The 16,840-nt window shown below is 42.2% G+C and overlaps 2 protein-coding genes across 12 annotated transcripts in view; one reads left to right on the top strand and one right to left on the bottom strand.

Annotated features, from left to right (window-relative positions):
- The window catches only part of UBE3A (ubiquitin protein ligase E3A), a 61,161-nt gene extending 59,898 nt beyond the window's left edge, over window positions 1–1,263 (top strand). For all 7 annotated transcript variants that reach the window (XM_066176536.1, XM_066176538.1, XM_066176540.1 and 4 more), the window contains one exon: window positions 803–1,263. The gene's annotated coding sequence lies outside the window, so the exon portion shown is untranslated. The remainder of the gene's footprint in view (window positions 1–802) is intronic.
- A 636-nt stretch (window positions 1,264–1,899) lies between these two features.
- The window catches only part of CNGA3 (cyclic nucleotide gated channel subunit alpha 3), a 31,549-nt gene continuing 16,608 nt past the window's right edge, over window positions 1,900–16,840 (bottom strand). For 2 of the 5 annotated variants that reach the window (XM_066176544.1, XM_066176545.1), the window contains exons 5-9: window positions 16,356–16,409; window positions 12,547–12,678; window positions 10,349–10,456; window positions 9,342–9,448; window positions 1,900–6,103 (exon numbers count right to left, since the gene is read on the bottom strand). In XM_066176544.1, coding sequence (XP_066032641.1) covers window positions 4,695–6,103; window positions 9,342–9,448; window positions 10,349–10,456; window positions 12,547–12,678; window positions 16,356–16,409 — 1,810 coding nt within the window. In that variant the 3' untranslated portion in view covers window positions 1,900–4,694. The remainder of the gene's footprint in view (window positions 6,104–9,341; window positions 9,449–10,348; window positions 10,457–12,546; window positions 12,679–16,355; window positions 16,410–16,840) is intronic. The other 3 variants (XR_010719453.1, XM_066176546.1, XM_066176547.1) reach the window with 3 other exon arrangements.

The following is a 16,840-nucleotide window of genomic DNA, read 5'->3' on the forward strand; positions in this document are numbered from 1 at the left end:
AAAGGTTGTTACCAGACATCACAAATGCTAAGGAAAGAAAATTGGAATAGCATCCATTAGTAAATTTCTTCCATGTTTCTGCACTTTTGGTTTTAGTACTCTACCCCTGATTTACTGGTACAAATAAGACAGGTCTCTGTTAGAGCTGGATAGTGTCCTCAGCCTCTTGGGAAGAACCCATGGAAGATGAGCCATTGGCACTAAAACCTGCACTCTCCTTGCAGGAGCCCAGGTGATCTCCCAGCTTCTGATGAAGGAAATCTGTGAGAACTGCTGCTGCTTCTGGAGTAAAGCTAATGTTTGTGTTCATCCTTAAATAACTGCTTAAAGAGTGCAAGCCTTTTACTCCTCCTTTTGCTCCTAGGGTGTGGAAGGGGGAGGATTGCAAACACAGAACAGCAGAGCTGTTTTTGCTGCAGTGAAGCTGCAAGAGCAGTTGGCAGCAGTAAGCCTCAGCCCTTGTGAGCTGGAAATGATTGCAAAATCTGAATTTCAGAAACAAATGGCCTCACCATCTTCAGCCCTAAAGCTTGTTCCTCAGAGCTTGTGTGGTTTTCCCCCCTCAGGCACCCTTCTCATGCGCAGGGCTATGAATGGGGCTGGGGAGGAGAAGGGAGTCCCAGACTGATGGCTTCCCTCAGGAAAGGAGGGAAGCCTCAACTGTAATCTTGCACTTATAACTGCCTGTACAGTTGCCAGATCCATTTAGTGCATAATTCCTTTTGCTCTCAGGGATACATGAGGGGTTTTTGCAAATGCTGAGTTATGTAGACAAGAGTTTGATTCTTTCTGTTTGTTCCAGGTTGGAAACACTGATGGAAGAGCCTGGGGGACTATGAAGCCAAGTGCAAATGCTGTCATCTTGCAAATCTTGAGGGTGAAGTGCCGCTCTCCTTTAGTCTGCCTGTGTCACTCACTGGACAACCTGGTCTAGGTTTGGCCTGTGAATGTCTCATCCTTAGTGTCAGCAGTAATACAGACACGAGCGTTTCTTCCAAAGCCAGCAACACATGGACCAGTTCAGAGAAAGCACTAATGCTTTTGTGGGAGAAAGGACAATGAGCACTTTGGTTTTTAATGTAGAGCTCTCATATTGTACATTAATAAATATTTGGCTGGAATGAAACTCTAAAGCCGATGTCTTGGAGAAAAGAGTTTTAAAAGCGTGACTGTACCTTCCCTAGGCTGTTTCTGAAGAAAGAGCTGCACTGTCAAGAAAACCCCACCCTTGGCTGTACAAATACATGAGCCGTTTTGCTGTCACTGCTGCTTCTCGAGTCCAGTTCATTGAATTTGCCAGGGCAGTTTTCTGCTATAAAAACTATAAAGTAAAACAGCAGTAGGGGATGAGGGTAAAAGGATCGGGAGAGCACTGAGAGTACTTCAGAGAGGAGCAAGGCTGAAATCATTTGCTGGCAAGGTACAGGGTCCACAGCTTGAGGCCCTTTCCCTGGAAAAGCTGATTGCAAGCAGCAGCTGGAGCATGGTGGGCCACTCCACCACCTCTCCTCTCCTTTTGCATGTGGAGCAGATGTTTAAACCTCTCAGACCTCGCTCAGCACAGGCAGTTTGGAGTAGCAGTGCCAGCCCATGGCCACCTGCCTAGGCCCATGTGAAGTGAGTGCTGTGGCCATTAAACCTATTTCTAGATTCAGGGCCTATGTTCAAGTGTTCTGTAAGAACTGCCCTGTGCCTTGCTTTCTCTTCTGGCAGGGTTGAAGGACCAGCCCAGTCTGTGCCCGGCAATTTTTCATAGGTGACTCGTCTGTGAGTAGCAGAAAGCTGCACACGCTTATTTCTGCTAGACATGCCACTATCCCTGCTGTGTCACCCTGCCCGGAGCTGGAAAGGGAGGACAGGTGGCAGCATCATGAAGAGCCTGGCAGGCTCTGTGCCCCACGGGACCTGGCACCCCTTGGCCAATGGGATAATGGTCAGGCTCTTGAGCCTGTGCGGTATCTGCAAACACAGGGATGGTGTCAAAACTGGGCCCAGGACCAAAGCTGTGTGCCAGCTGCCATGTAGTGAGGGAAGACCACCATTCCCACTTGGTTTTCTGTCACTTCAGATCTCTGTTCCAGCTAACAATTTTCTGAACTACATAATGTTGATATGATCAAAGTCCATCATGAAATACTAAAATCCAAGAGGGATACGGATAAGAGAAAACACAGAGTTGCTTGAACATTACTCAAAATATTTTAATGTACATGCTGCAGCCACATTAAAGAAGAGGAAAAAACATCTTACAGAGATGAAAGACTTTAAAGGATGTGATTTCATCATACCAGAAGCTGTATGTTTCAAAGTGACTGAAGCCAATAGCATCAAAATGCTCTTTTTCTGGCATATGAAAACCAGATCAAGAGGCACAGAAAGGGAAGAGCAAACATGTATTTAACTGATAGATTCGGCTGTTCTGACCCATCAGGTGAAGAAGCAGTCCTGTGTTTTTTAGGGTTTTTAAACAGGTATAAATTTGGTTTAAAGAGTACTTTAAACAGTTTTACTCATATGTACCTAGTGGGCTGGAACAGCTGTGCTATGTTGGGTAGATAGGTATTTACAGAAAATGATGACTGATGGAGAACGTGTCAATATGCACAAAACCCCTACCAGATACCGTGGGTTTGAGTCACACAGCAGTGAATGTCAGCCAAGGCGGGTGTGGTACCCACCTCTGTCAGGAGGTGAACGTTTCAAGTTGAGCAGCCTGTGAGGGCACTTTCTATGCTCACAGGGGTACCCTGCAGTGAGCCCAGCTCCACCTCAGCCCTGCCTGCCTGAGTGGGACCAAGGGCACTACACCTCTGCCAAAACCAGCTTCTCGGAGCTCCCCCATTTCTCTCAAGCCCTTAAAGGAAGTAAGGACAAGATTAAGCTAGTGGACCAATGCTCCTGGGTGCCACTGGCCACAAACAGATCTTGGCTACTTTCTGAACCACTTGTTACAACCAGTGGATATTTTGATAAAAGAGGTTAAGCCAAATCTAGGGAAGATCGCTAAGTGAGTTGGCTTCTAGGCTAACAAGAACAGGAGTTTAGACGAGGGCCATGTGTGGACATTACTACCCCGCTGTCCCTTTGCCAGTGTTGCTGGCAAAGCCCCATTCCTTGACCACTGACAGATTTGTCTCCCTCACCAGGCTCAGAAGTGTCAATAGAAGGGAACAGCTGCTTGCCGGGAGATGAGGGCTTACTCTGAGCAGTTGTGCTCAGTTTAGCAAAACTGTCTTTTCATTCCATTACCACCCAGTTCAACCACCCTCTTCTCAGTGGGTTTCTCACCGGTTTTCCAACAGGCCATCAGTCCCAGATCCTAAGTCAGGGCTGAGGACACCTAAAGTCAGAGTGCTGCCAATAGTAATACCTAATGCCACTGGCGGATCCCATGCCATACATGCTGAACAGCCTCTGCTACTCCATACTTTTCAAAAGCCAGTGAGATATGGGAGATGAAAGTAACATAGGGAAAATTGCAGGACAGCAAAATACTACACAACAAAAAATGAAAGCTAGTATCTTCTGCATTCTCCCTAACTAGTGGAAACAAGGTGATGTGACAACTACTTTGGAGAAAAGATGGCAGTAAACAGCAAAGGGAGATGGAATAGACATCCTTAGAAGAAAGAAAAAGGAAGAAAACATAGGCCTAAGTGACTGGAATGACTTTGCAACACAGGGCTTGTTTTCCCTGCCTTGCAGAAACCTTGTTGTGGGAGCAAGCTGCCCCGGCAGGCAGGGACAGCCTGCCCAGCCAGCCCATGAGATTTCTCAATAGCCTCCCTTGGGACTGCGCACTTGCCAGGGAGTTCACTCAGCGCCCTGCATATGGGAGCTGCACATACCAGGGCCCTCTTTTCTCTTCCCAGGTTTGGTGAAGCCGTATTACCCTTCCACCAGGGAGCTTTAGGGGACTCCTTTCCAAGTGAGGGTTTTACCAGTGAGGATGGAACTGGGCTAAAAAAAAACACAAGGGAAGATTCCCCACTCTCTCTCCCAGTGAAGCAGTTGCAAAGCAGCAAAGGCTGTCACAGACCCTGCCAGAAGGGACATGAATGAGCACTGCTACTCTGTCAGCATGGTCCTTTGTGCAAAGCCCAGCTCATTAGAGAGAATCAGACTAAAGCATCTGAATGCACGGCTATTTCAGACATGTGCAGGGTGCACTGCAATGACCTGACACTGCTTAGCTGTCATCCAACTGTTCGCACAGATGTGAAAGAACAAAGATTTTGAGAAACCCAAACATCCATCCATGCATTTAATCAGCTACTACAGTAGCAAGTTAAAGCAGGGTACCCTATAAATATTTTTTAAGCTCTTAAAAAGGAAAAAAATTAATCCCTTCTACTTCAGGTACTTTCAATGCCTTCTTAATGCACGATGCACAGGAAGAGACAATGAGTCAAGACCTACAGGGACCAAACACAAGAGACATTCTGAGCATGACTTGTAAGAAACCCACTCTCAGTACAAAAAAGTACCAAGTCCTGGACCAAATCTCCCCCCAAGAAGAAGGTGGCAGTGTTCTATTTACAAGAAAATACTGCTTCAGTTAAAAATGCTTAAAACCATTCTCTTGAGTTCATATAAAAATAATTATGTCTATGTATGCACACACATATTTACATACATTTATGGCTTTCAGTGCTTCAACTTTCTCCAATAAATGAGGAAATATAAATACTCCATTACTGCTTTTTCTCCTCTTCAGGTTTTTCAGCCTCTGCTTCTGCAACTGATAAGCTGCCACTACCATATTTTTTCACTCGGGTTTCTACTCTGGCAAGTCTCTGTTTCACCTTTTGTTGAGATGCGCTGTATTCTGCCAAGAGCCTCGCAAACCTAGTCTGCAGTGTATCCAGAGCTACTTCAAGTCGCCCTATTTTTTCTTCCAAGTCCTTTGGGTCAGCTCCTGCTTTTGCTGCCTCCTCATCTATTAAATTGTCTTTCATCAGAATTTGACGTCCTTTCTCTTCCAGAGCCTTTTTGGCTTCTGGATATTCTGTGAGGGCTTCCATTAAATCATCCTTAGACAAGCAGAACAAATCAGAATAACCAATACTCCTAATGTTGGCTGTCCTCCTGTTGCCAGATTTGCTACCTTTGATGTTTAGGATGCTGATTTCACCAAAGTAGCTGCCATCGCTCAGGACTACAAATTGGGTTATGCCATCATCCGCCACCACAGCCAATTTTCCCTCTTTAATAATGTACATTTCTCTTCCAATATCTCCTTTTTTGCAAATGTAGTCACCAGGACTGAAGACCGTAGGTTTCAGCTTCAGCACCAGCTCAATGAGAAGTCCAGCTTCACAATCCTGGAATATACGCACTTTCCTCAGTGTGTCCAAATGGACATTGATGGCAATTTCAGCCTTCAACTTGTCAGGCAGATTTTTGAGAACTTCCTTCTCATCCACTGTTTTCTTGTTAGTCCAGAGGTAATCAAACCACTTAATAACCCTGGCTTCCAAATCCTTAGTCACTTTTCGGAATTGCATGTACTGTTTAATGGAATCCACTTTGGCCTGGAACTCTGCCCTGGAAGCATTCATGTTGGAAATCATGGAGCCGACGTTACCGACGATGGTAGCAAAGATGAGCACACCCACCAGGAAGTCGATGACCACAAAGAGATACTCCTCGTCCTTCACCGGGGGCGGCGTTTCTCCGATGGTTGTCAGTGTGAGCGTCGACCAGTACAGACTGTAAATGTACTTCCTGGACAGGCGCGCGTACTCCGGAACGGACACGTTGGGATACACCCAGGAGTCGGTTCCGAACCCAATCACCTTCGATATCGCAAAGTATATGCACGCGTTCCAGTGGATGATGATAAGGATGTATAACACAAGATTGCCAATACGGAACATGTTTGGATAATTTGTCCTGGTCTCAGTACGGTCAAAAAACTCAAAGAGCCGAGCGATCCTCAGCAAGCGGTTAAATCGGAGCTCGGGGTAGTTCAAACCAAGCTTAAAATATGCCAGGTCCGTTGGCACAAGAGACAGCACGTCCAGTTTGAACTGCACAGTTTTGGTATAATGTTCTCGTAATTTCTTCTCATCCTTAACTAGCAAGCCTTGTTCAAGGAAGCCTTCAGAGAATAAAAAGATTTTACTTGTTAGAATAAAAATACCATCAACAGTAGTGAGTGACTTACATTTCAGGCCTAAGAATGTTAAAATTTGTACTGTTAGGCCTACAGACATTGAGGTCATTTAATTGCATATTTAAATATTTCAATCAAGTTTCAAAGCTGATACATAATGACTAAGAACAATGACTCTATTATCACCACAGTGCTCCCTGAGGTTTTCCACTCTATTCTGTGACAGCTGTATCTTTTTCTTTTAAGTATCTTTGAAAAACAATAGGGATATTCAAGTGCCTAATTTTTCATGAATCATGGGGATGAGTCATAACTAAAGTTAAGCAAGTGTTAAGCACTTGTGTATAAAATAGGAGTGGAATATCTTTAAATAAATACCAGGTCGGTATAATGGATTGTTGGAAACTTTTCCCAAACAATATAGATGTCCTTGAGATAAAGAATGCAGTTCCCCCCTCCCTAAGTCACGTGTCTCTTGTGTCCAGAGTTAAAACTGACATGATTTTCCTTGGTTTGCACTTTATGTTTCTAGAGAGAAACCTACTAAGCGGACTTTTGCACATCAGTATTTCTTCATTCCAAAGACTTTGAAAAGTATTAGATTTTAAAAAATTATGAGTAGATATAAACTGCAGTGAGACACCTTTACTGCAGACAGTACAGCCACAGAGCTCTTTTATGCCTCTGAGGGCATTAAAAATGTTCCACAGGGAACAGCCTATGCACTGCAAAATACTTGCTGCAATTATAATGGAGATATCCAACTGTCAGCCCACTGGGCCACTCGGGAGAAAAAGTCCACTGAGAAAAAACCAAAACATTCCCAGTTTATCCAGGATGATCACATTTTACTAACCCCTTAGCAATCTACAAGCCATCTGTAGCTTTCTCAGGGAAGCATCTACTGAGGAACAGCAAGCTCCATTTCTTTGTGCCCTACACAACATGGCTATTTCTGGAATGTGTGGTGCATCTGTAAATGCCTCATCTGTTTGTGTATTTGCCTCATCTATGTGTGTATCTGGCTTTGGATCTGCAAACTGATGGGGACTACAAATGGAAGCAGTTCCTGTGCCATGCAGTGTTGCCTCCCAGAAAACTGCTGAAAAAACTGGTCAAATATGCCCTTTAGTTATACAACTGAACAGAAAAGCAGCCAGACTGATGAATTTCTGATACACAGTTCTGAAAAATAACTTGGAAAACACCTTCCTCCTGAAAGGAGATAAAATCTCAGCTTTTTATTCCCTTATGGAACTAAAGTCTAATAGTAAAATCTTTCAAAAGCATTAGAACACAAGGTATGCCAGACACGACCAGCTGCTGAGACGTGAATCTTTTGTGTTTTGCAGTGCACAGTCACCCAGTAGGTGAAATGCAGTCCAACTGGCCCTCCAGCTGGACAGAAATGCACCATGGAGAACCTGATGATCAGAGTAGTTGTGGGGCTACCTAGATCTCAGTTCAAAGGCAGACTGTGCCCTCAGACAGCAGAAAGTCTCACTCTTCCCCAAAAGTTTCCAGGACCTCTGTCCCCAGGGCAGATGGACCTTGTGGACTCACAGGAAAAGGCCACAGGCAAAGGCAGAGCCAAGAGGGACTGTTAAAAGAGTTGACAAAGATTTTGCCACCTAAAAGAAGCGACTTCTTTCTTGGAGTGCCTGGACCTACAGCAGACACCTCCACTGAAGCATTTGGGAGATGGCTCCAGCAATTCTGCAGTTGCAAGCCAGGCCTGAAAATTCAAATTCCAGTCAGGCTTTAACAGCCATATAATCATTATCAGGGCAGCCCATGGAAATTTATAACTTGCTTTGCCTAATTTCTGCTCTGTTCTTTCCCATTTCATTAACAGATGTAACTGCTGAAGGTAAATTTAGTTTGCACATTTGACATTTTAACTACACAAAGGAGATGAACACCCCCCTCCTCCCATCCTGCCCCAAATACAGCACTCTTGTGATTTAGGCTGGTAACCCGAAACTGACTTTCCTGTTGAACAAGGTACTTGCTAAGTTTAAGAATTTGGCTTGCCCTGGGTTGTGGGCTTCCCACATGACAGCATTTTTAGCCCATCTTGTAATTATGTTTACAACTTGTCACAGGCCATAATTAACATCAAGCTGTCAGCACGACTTTAAATAAACAAATAGATAAAAATGGATAAGATGTTAAAATGAAAGATTTAAAATTACGCTCATTTTTTTAAATGATCAGTGTTGTTTTGGACCCTTTCAAGGAACATTTTGAAGCTGTGTCTGTACCAGTGAAGAGAATGAGACAGGAGATGTTTTCTGGCCCAAGACCAGCTACCATGACAGCTTCCACTCATATGAAAGTTCTTCTAGGTCCCTACAAAAACACCACCATGAACAACACCCAACCTCTGCTGTCCTCCTAGCTGTCCCCAGACACAGGGTGCTCACTGGCATGGACCAAAGCGCATCAAGGACTGTTCAGTAATTTGGTGATATGGATCACTGTACGTCACTGCTTAGGCCTATATTATGACTTTGTTCAGTTTAAAACAGATACCACTTTGAGGTTGGAATCTCAGCCTGCCTGGATTACAGTAACAGGGACAAGAAGCTGAAGAGAACCACTTCATGCATAGCAAGGCACAGCCCTCAAAGATCCTCTGGGTTCACACTTCCTCCAGGAAGGCAGGACCTGAGCAGAGGTTCCTGGGTTAACCCTATCCCATCACCAGGCAGTGGGAAACCAGCCAGGACCTTGTAGAGGCTGCAGGAAGCACAGATGGTGGCAGAGGGGCTGCACTGCCTCTGTCCCAGGCCTAGGACCACAGACTGAAGGCTGAGACAGGTGCCAGGTCTTGCACTTGACCAATTCAATGTTGGTCACTTCACTTCTGACCAGGATGCTGCACAGCCTGGTTAAGAAAATAGCATTTGTGGGGTGCAGTTGGTTTCCTGCCCCAACAGCTCTACTGTCCCTTCCCCACACAGCCTGTTACAATGGCTATGCACTCTGCACCCATCATGCCTATCACCGACAGAACTGAATTTAGAGACAAGTGAAAAGGAAATGTTGGAATGTATGGCCTTAAAAAATCCAAACTGATCAGACACTTCATCTTCTGAAAGCCTCCACTGTTGCGTTATGACAGGATACTACATGGTCAGACCTCACACAAGAATTTTTGTTTCCATCCTTTACATACATGCAGTATTTGAAAACATGGTAAAATCCCAGAAAGACTCACCTGTTCTGAACCTGACGACCATATCAATAACATAGATAATATCAGAGAGATAATCCAAGAACAGCCACATTTTAATATGGTCCATTTGTAGCTCATCAAAACAGGCTCTAAAGAAACAAAGATTTAAAAAAAATAAATTAGGCCAAATGCATAAGCAGAGTACTTGCATTACATGCCCTAGCAGCATGTTAGTGCACATTTCTGGAACAGAAATATTACAGGCAGCACATCTCCATGTCCAGACATGGAATGCACACTAGAGCTATGTCCAAACAGACACCAGGATCTTTCAGAATTCAAAGGTGTTCTGGACAGGAATAAAACTCAAACACATAAATGCCACCCGAGTGCACTTAAGGAGGATTACACATATCCCTAAAATTAAAAGTGCATCAGATTTCACAGGATAGACATCTCCATGAAGATAATTCCCAAATAAAAGATTTGTTTCTCAGTGGCAAGCCATCCGCATTTCTCCCTACCATCTTATACAGTGTAAGGAAACCAATTCTACACCCTTCCCTTACTTAGACTGAAACTGATTTCTACATTCTATCGTGGAAAAGAAATACTTGAGTTAAATCTTCCTGCCCTTCAAGCATCCCTTCAAGCGTTATATGAATTTAGGAGGCCCCACCACTGCCCATATCCCTCCTTTCTGTTCTCTCCTGGGTGGTGGGAAGCCCTCATCCCGGGCAGTGCTTAGGGATGCAGTGGCCAGGACATGACTCAGCCGCCAGCCGGCAGGTGGCACACGAAGGCCACACCAGCGCTCATGAGGACACCCACTGCAAGTTCCATCCACCTGCTTTTAGACAAAAAGAAAAAAAAAAGGAAACACTGGCAATCTATTCCCAGTGGTACGCACATCATACATCCCTAAGGGCATACGAACTGTAAACCTTCTAGGTAAGTCACCCAAAAGATACTGCAGGGAGGTAAGAGGGTGATTTAAATAGGAAACAGAATGATTGAAATGTAAAATTGTTATGAACTCAAATCCATACCTGCACACTAGCATACACCAGTTATAGAACACGGGTGCTGCAATTACGGTCAGCCAGTTGTAGTACAGATTGCTTGAAGGATCTATCACAAAGACCTCCTTTTTAGGCCTGGAAAATAAAACATGCAGATTTACACTGGAAATGTAAGCAAGCAACCTGCTGGATTTCCCTGTTCTTGAGGCTGCTCACTTCACCATGAACTCACAGCTGCCTGAGAAGAGAAAGTATCCATTGCAGGCAGTGCAGATGAGATACCAGGTATCCCATCTGACAAGCTCAATTTCTTTGTTTGACCCAACTTTGGGAAAAGTAAATAAGAGTGGAAAGAAAAACACAGACATTCTTATTTCCCAGGCTGAAACCCACAGCCTTCTGTATAAAGCCCCACACTGGAAAAAAAAAGTTAATTATTAAATGTTTCTTATTATCACTCCAGTCACAAAGTTACATTTCATTGCTAGAGAAAGAGCTTTCCTTTGCAGGTTAATTATTGATCTTTAGCAAATTCTATGATGGAAATGAGCATGCATTTGAACAAGTAAAACATGTACGGATTCAAATACATGTCTGTACAAGTAAGAATCTCTGTGTGCATGTGCACATACAGTGTGTAACAAGAGCTGAAACATGTCTTAGTATGTAAAGGTAAATTTCACACATTCACAGTCCTGGCTCCTTAGGCCTCACAACAAGTGATGCTAAAGGAAGCACAGAGGCCTGGAATGTAGAGATTTAAAGAACAGCACGGCTAATAGCACAGGGTATGTTCAGAAGTGCCCACCTCCAGCATGAGAAAGGTTGACATGGAATAGAGAGCAATTAGGCATGTAATCAGAGGAAATATGTATTAGTGGATTTGAGGTCAATAGCTGCAAAATTCAACAGCAGATGTGTGATCTGTGGATTGTATAATAGTGTGCAGAATATGTAACCAGGCAATGCTTGAATATGTGTTTGTGGGAAGTTTCCTAATCTCCAAGAATGCAAATATATTAAAATGTAATGACAATTTATTTAAAATCTGTGTGTATTTCTGGCATTACCACTGCTGTCACCTGAATGTCCATGCAATGTGAATAAAGGAAGCAGCTTTAATCTAAAAAGTATTTACTTAACCATCTTCACTACTGGTTTTAAACCATTTCCTCTAGAAAACTGGTCACCCCTCAAAAGTGGTGACCACGAAATATGGTCATTATATCATATGTCAGAGTATACTACCTCGTATACATTAAAACATTAATTTTCTTTGACAAAATGTTTTAAAACACTCTTGGATACTGCAAAGCTCAGGCTTTCACTAGACAGTAACTAAAGCCAAAGGAGAGTGCTTTGAACAAAGGCTTTTTAATTGGAAAAAAAAAACAATTAAAAGCTTTGATTAATAACAATCCTGAGATCAGATTCCATTTGGAATGCCCTCATGTCTATATAGCAGGTGCCACCATATACATATATATAAACCTACAGTCTATTACTCTAACATACTCCTTAACTGTAAAGGCCACCCAAAGGCATTCCCTTTTTATCTGCCATCATTGTTACTTTTAATCACTGATAATATTAAATTGTGCTACATTTGGGTCAGCTTTATGGGAACAAAGTACAAACAGGATCCATTTCTGCCAAAAATATTCAAATTACCTCATTTTGTTGCAGAAATAAACCATCTCCTAACCAACTAAAGCAAATTTTAGTGATCACTAGCAATGAACTGCACCATATCAAATAATTAAATATACTAGTGAGTGAAATAACTAAACTTACTAGCAAAGTTTTAATTTTCTACATGTAAGATATTTCTACGTGGTAAGATAAACCAGATTTTTGGTTCATCTGCTCTGAATCGTTATGGAAATTCTGGGACAATGAAAAGTCTGAGCAGCTCTGCAAAGCAGGCTGCCGTCCTAAAGTGTTGTCATAATTAAAAAGTGATCTTCAACTCAAAGTGACCAGAGGTAGCTCAATTCCCTTTTACTGACATAGGAAGCTGTTCTGAAAGATTTAAATACAGGTCTTCAATATACAACAATTTTGCTGAGCAGTTGAAACCCTCCCAAAGGGGAAAATGTATTAAAGATTTGATAGGCTAAGAATCTGCAGTCTACAGAACAATTTTAAGTGTTACAATGAAATGCTGTACAATGTTTTGTAGTGTAGGAGACATGTTACATCACACATTCATTCTTTATACTTACTCTTCCTTTTTTTTATCATCTTTTTTGTCATCTTTTTTGTCATCTTTCTTTTCCTCTTTCTTTTCCTCTTTTTTCTCCTCTTTTTTCTCCTCTTTTTTCTCCTCTTTAACCTCTTTCTTTTCTTCCTTTTTGCTGTACAACATAATGTAAGGCTTAGCAATATTACCAATACTGAGCAGTTCAGGGAGAGGGTGAAGGTTTGGGAAACAAGACTAGATTCAGGACAGAATAGGACAGGGATCCAACTGGAAAAAAGAGTTTACAGGCTGAGACCTCTCACCCTGACACCACCACACTATCACATCAGCTGGCTGATTCTCTGCCTTAGTCACCCACATCCTCTTGACCTTTTCAGACATCAGTATACCAGGACGATTTTAAGTAATTGATTTTAAGTCAATCAGTTTGATTGACTCTTAAGAACCCAGGCATTTAAAAAGAGACCTTTTAAATGATGACAGAATGTGAAATGGCTTAACGAACTGTCAATGTTCTTTGCACAGCCAAAACCTCAACGTGATTGTCTGAAGCATTCATAACAATAAAAAATGAGGATGAATCTCCTCTCACGGTTCTTTAAAACCAGCAAAATTTTAATTAATTAGTTGCCTTTGGATCTGAATTGCCCCATTCTTACATTTGTCTGAACAGAAGAGTCTTGAAATATGTTAACTTATGCAGACAGGCTCACAAATACTTTTCAAACCTAAAGGAAGCTAGCATCTTTCTTGAGATTCTGATAATACTTAATCTTAAAGCTAGATTTGCTACACGCCTTGGTCAAGAATCATGTAATGGGATGTAAAGAACGGTGCTCATTTGCACAAGTGGAAAATCCATCATCTGAGATCTCCTTTTTCATTTGAGATTTGTCTAGTCCTTGAAGCAGAAAGTGTCCCACTTAGACAGAAAAGCCAAAGAGTGTTCCTCACACTACAGCGTATGCGGGTAACAAAACTCCCCAGACATAATGTCTGGTTTGAATGAAAGCCATGGATTCCTGCTCCCACGGGAGCTTTGTCTTCTCCTCTGAACTGCCAAGACTGGGTCTGAGTGTCCCTTTGCACCAGTGTCAAGAAAGGGCAAATGAGTTTAATGACAGCAACATCCCACAGCAAGGACAGAATATGTAATAATGCCGCTTACAGGACTTGTGCTTTCCATGCACACTTGCTCATATTGCTCAGGCCAGAAAGGTCTTGCTGTGAATGGCAGTCCCATCTAGGAATGTGCTTGTTACAGGGAGAAAGAAGCGCTGCAAAGATGACAGCCACCCATTTTAAGATAGTAGCAGTTTTCACCAATCAACAATGAGCACCTGTTCCAGTTCTTACACTTAGACATTTCCACAGTGATGCACCACCACAGTGCACTTTGGAAAAGTCAAGACTCATTTGCTAAAAAATGCCAAGATCCCACACTCTGCCACATCCAGAGAAATACCTACCAAGCTGACCAACACCACTGAAACCTTCAAAATTACACAGTACAAGGGAGCAGAACTGGAGGAGAGAAGAACCTTTGGCTTGACTGATCTTCTATTTCTACTTGCACCTCATATCAAAGAATGAGTTTTTCATTTACCAAGGCAGATTCATACACAGCTGTGGGAACCGCTTCTCAGGAATTAGTTTCTCTGGACTGATTGTCCAGAACTTCACTGCTTCATTTTCCAATCTGCCCCCAAAACTCCTTCCTGTTTAAAAAAACATGTCAGGTTTTCACTGCAGATTACCATGCATGGTGTCTGATCTAAAGGCAAATGCACAGTTGCTCTTGTTGGCATTAAGGTAGCTCCTCAATACTTCAAATGCCTGGAATTCTTACCAGAAAGGAAGGGTTCTGAGTAAGCAGAATTTTCAAAGGGTAGGGCCACTATACATTTGTGGATCTTGTTATGCAGGAAAAAGTAGGTTGAGATCAAGAATCAGTCAAAAAGTCTCAGCAGTGGTAACCTTTGAAGGGAATAATTTGACAATTCCAACTTCCTCCTATGTTTGTGTTTTACTTTTTAAAAAGTGAAAAAACTTCATTTCACACAGCATTTAATGTCAATACTTACTCTTCTCTGGCCTGAGATCTCCTACAAACTCATCTGTCAACTACGGGTACCTTTTGTAAGTGAGTTTCTCCCATTTATGTGGCCTCTGTTCATCTTTCTATTGTGGTAACTCCCAACTTATCATACTCCCATCTACCTGCAGTCTGGCAAAGAAAGTTGCTCAGAGGAAAAGGCTGGCCATAATGAAAGACTTGAAACCATCATGTGCAAAGACATGGCACACTCAGGTCTTTAACATAAAGAGAAATCCACATTTCTTTTTTCTTTACCAGTAACACTGAGTAAACTAGAATCCAGTAACTAACAAAACAGTTTGTGTCTGTCTTCCTTGACCCCAACACAGCAGCATCCCTGCTGTTTCTAGGCTGTGTGCAGCTTTAGACTTAGAAATCTACTTCATCAGTCCTTATAAAAACACTGTAATAGTCTTTGAATCACTCCAATATTTGCATTTCTCATCTGTCAAATACTTTGCAAATCAAGTAGGTTCAGACTGTTGGGCTGGTAGACAGACAGGTCTTGTCTTCATTTAAAAATAATGAAACATTGAAAGGATGAAAGTTTTGCCCAAGGTACATGAGTGGCTGTCAGAAACAGAGTGAGGCAGAAGTATTTCAGTCCTAACCAGTCCTTTGGGCTCCATCTAGAAGGCTCAGCTCCAAGCCTATTGCACCTCTTTATATCAGTCCAAACAAAAGTCAGCATATTTCTGTCACTGCACACAGATTTTCCTTTTGAATAAAAGTTATGCAACCCAAACCAGAAAGTTGCTTTAGGAGCAGGAAGATCTCTTGTTCAGCTATGTGCACGAAGGTTTTGCAGCATCATTTAAAATGTACAGTTTAAACTTGCCTAAGATAGAATTATTTGGAGGAAAAAATACCCAAGAGTTTTCTAGAAGGATACATTTCTGACACAATCAGAAGATGTATTGATTACTTTTAATTTTTTTTGTTTTCATCTGAAAAAGAATGAAAAGAACTTACTATTACTATGCATGGAACAGATCTGCTGCTGGATACTAAAGAGCAGCTATGTCTTCAGATTTCTGTGGTTTAAGACAAGCAACAAACATTGATGTTGGGTGATTTTAAATTACAGGAGCCCTTCACATTGTTTAATAAATTTCTCTTTGGTGTAACACTGTGAAAGAGCTTGCCAATTATATAAAAGAGATTCAAAAAGACAGCTTCTGTCAGACATTCTGTGGCAATACCAGCCTAATTATGGTGCCTGTCACTCTCTCAAACCACAGTACCTGTTGAACTGAAACACACACTTTTAAACGATGGACCTAAAAATGGGTTTTGGTGCCCTCATCAGTATCCACTTCACATTTGACAACCTGGAATTTTTGGGGCACTTGATTTGCAAAAAGGGAACAGTGTGTTAAAAAAGGAAAACCACTATTGGAAAATTAATACCTGAATCTCATTTAAAAACTGAAAAATGAATGCGTCAATTGGTAATGCAGTAAAATCAGCCAGCTGAACTACAGAAGGTAGAGACTAAATGCTTAGTCAAATTCAATACCCTTTGAGAGGAACTTCAGACAAAAAAAGTTCACAGGGAGCACAAAGGATGTTTTCATACTAAGAAAATTAGACCTTTCTCTATAATAAAACTATACTCTTAGGAAAGGCTTAGGAAGAACTAAGGAGTTTATACTACAAATGTTACTAGGCTGGATAGGGAAAAAGAGAAGGTGCTGGTAGTAGAAAGGTCTTTGGAAGTTTACAGTACTTACTCTTCATTGGTGTTGTTGCTAAAGTTGACATTGAACCTGGCCAAGGGCCAGTGACTGCAAGCAAGTTAAATAAAACACATTAAAGAGTGTAAAGGCTGCTGGTATTTCACACACGTGTTCACAGACACGACAGACTGACTCACGAGCTTCCCACATATGCACTGATAAGATTAGCAAGGTCAATTTTGACTGTTGTGATAAGCTCCTTTGCATAACTGCTTCAAGGCACCAGTTCCTTTCTGTCATGTGCCTGGCATACACATTTGTGACCACATCTGATGTCTGAAGCCTGTTCTTAGCCGTATTAGTGCATGGCAAGATGCACCTCACTATTTTTAGCCCTGTACTCATTGGGCTACTAATTTAAGCTTTCTTCAATCCTTTCAAGACCCCTTCACAGATGCAGTGTCAAGGCTTGTGGATAAGTAATGAGCCTACCTATCACTGCTGCAGAATTAAGCCTTCATGATACAACAACTGAGAGT

Source organism: Chamaea fasciata, unplaced genomic scaffold (genome assembly GCF_029207755.1).
Source record: "Chamaea fasciata isolate MVZ Bird 193981 ecotype frontalis unplaced genomic scaffold, bChaFas1.0.hap1 SCAF_2, whole genome shotgun sequence".
NCBI classification, from domain to species: Eukaryota; Metazoa; Chordata; class Aves; order Passeriformes; family Sylviidae; genus Chamaea; species Chamaea fasciata.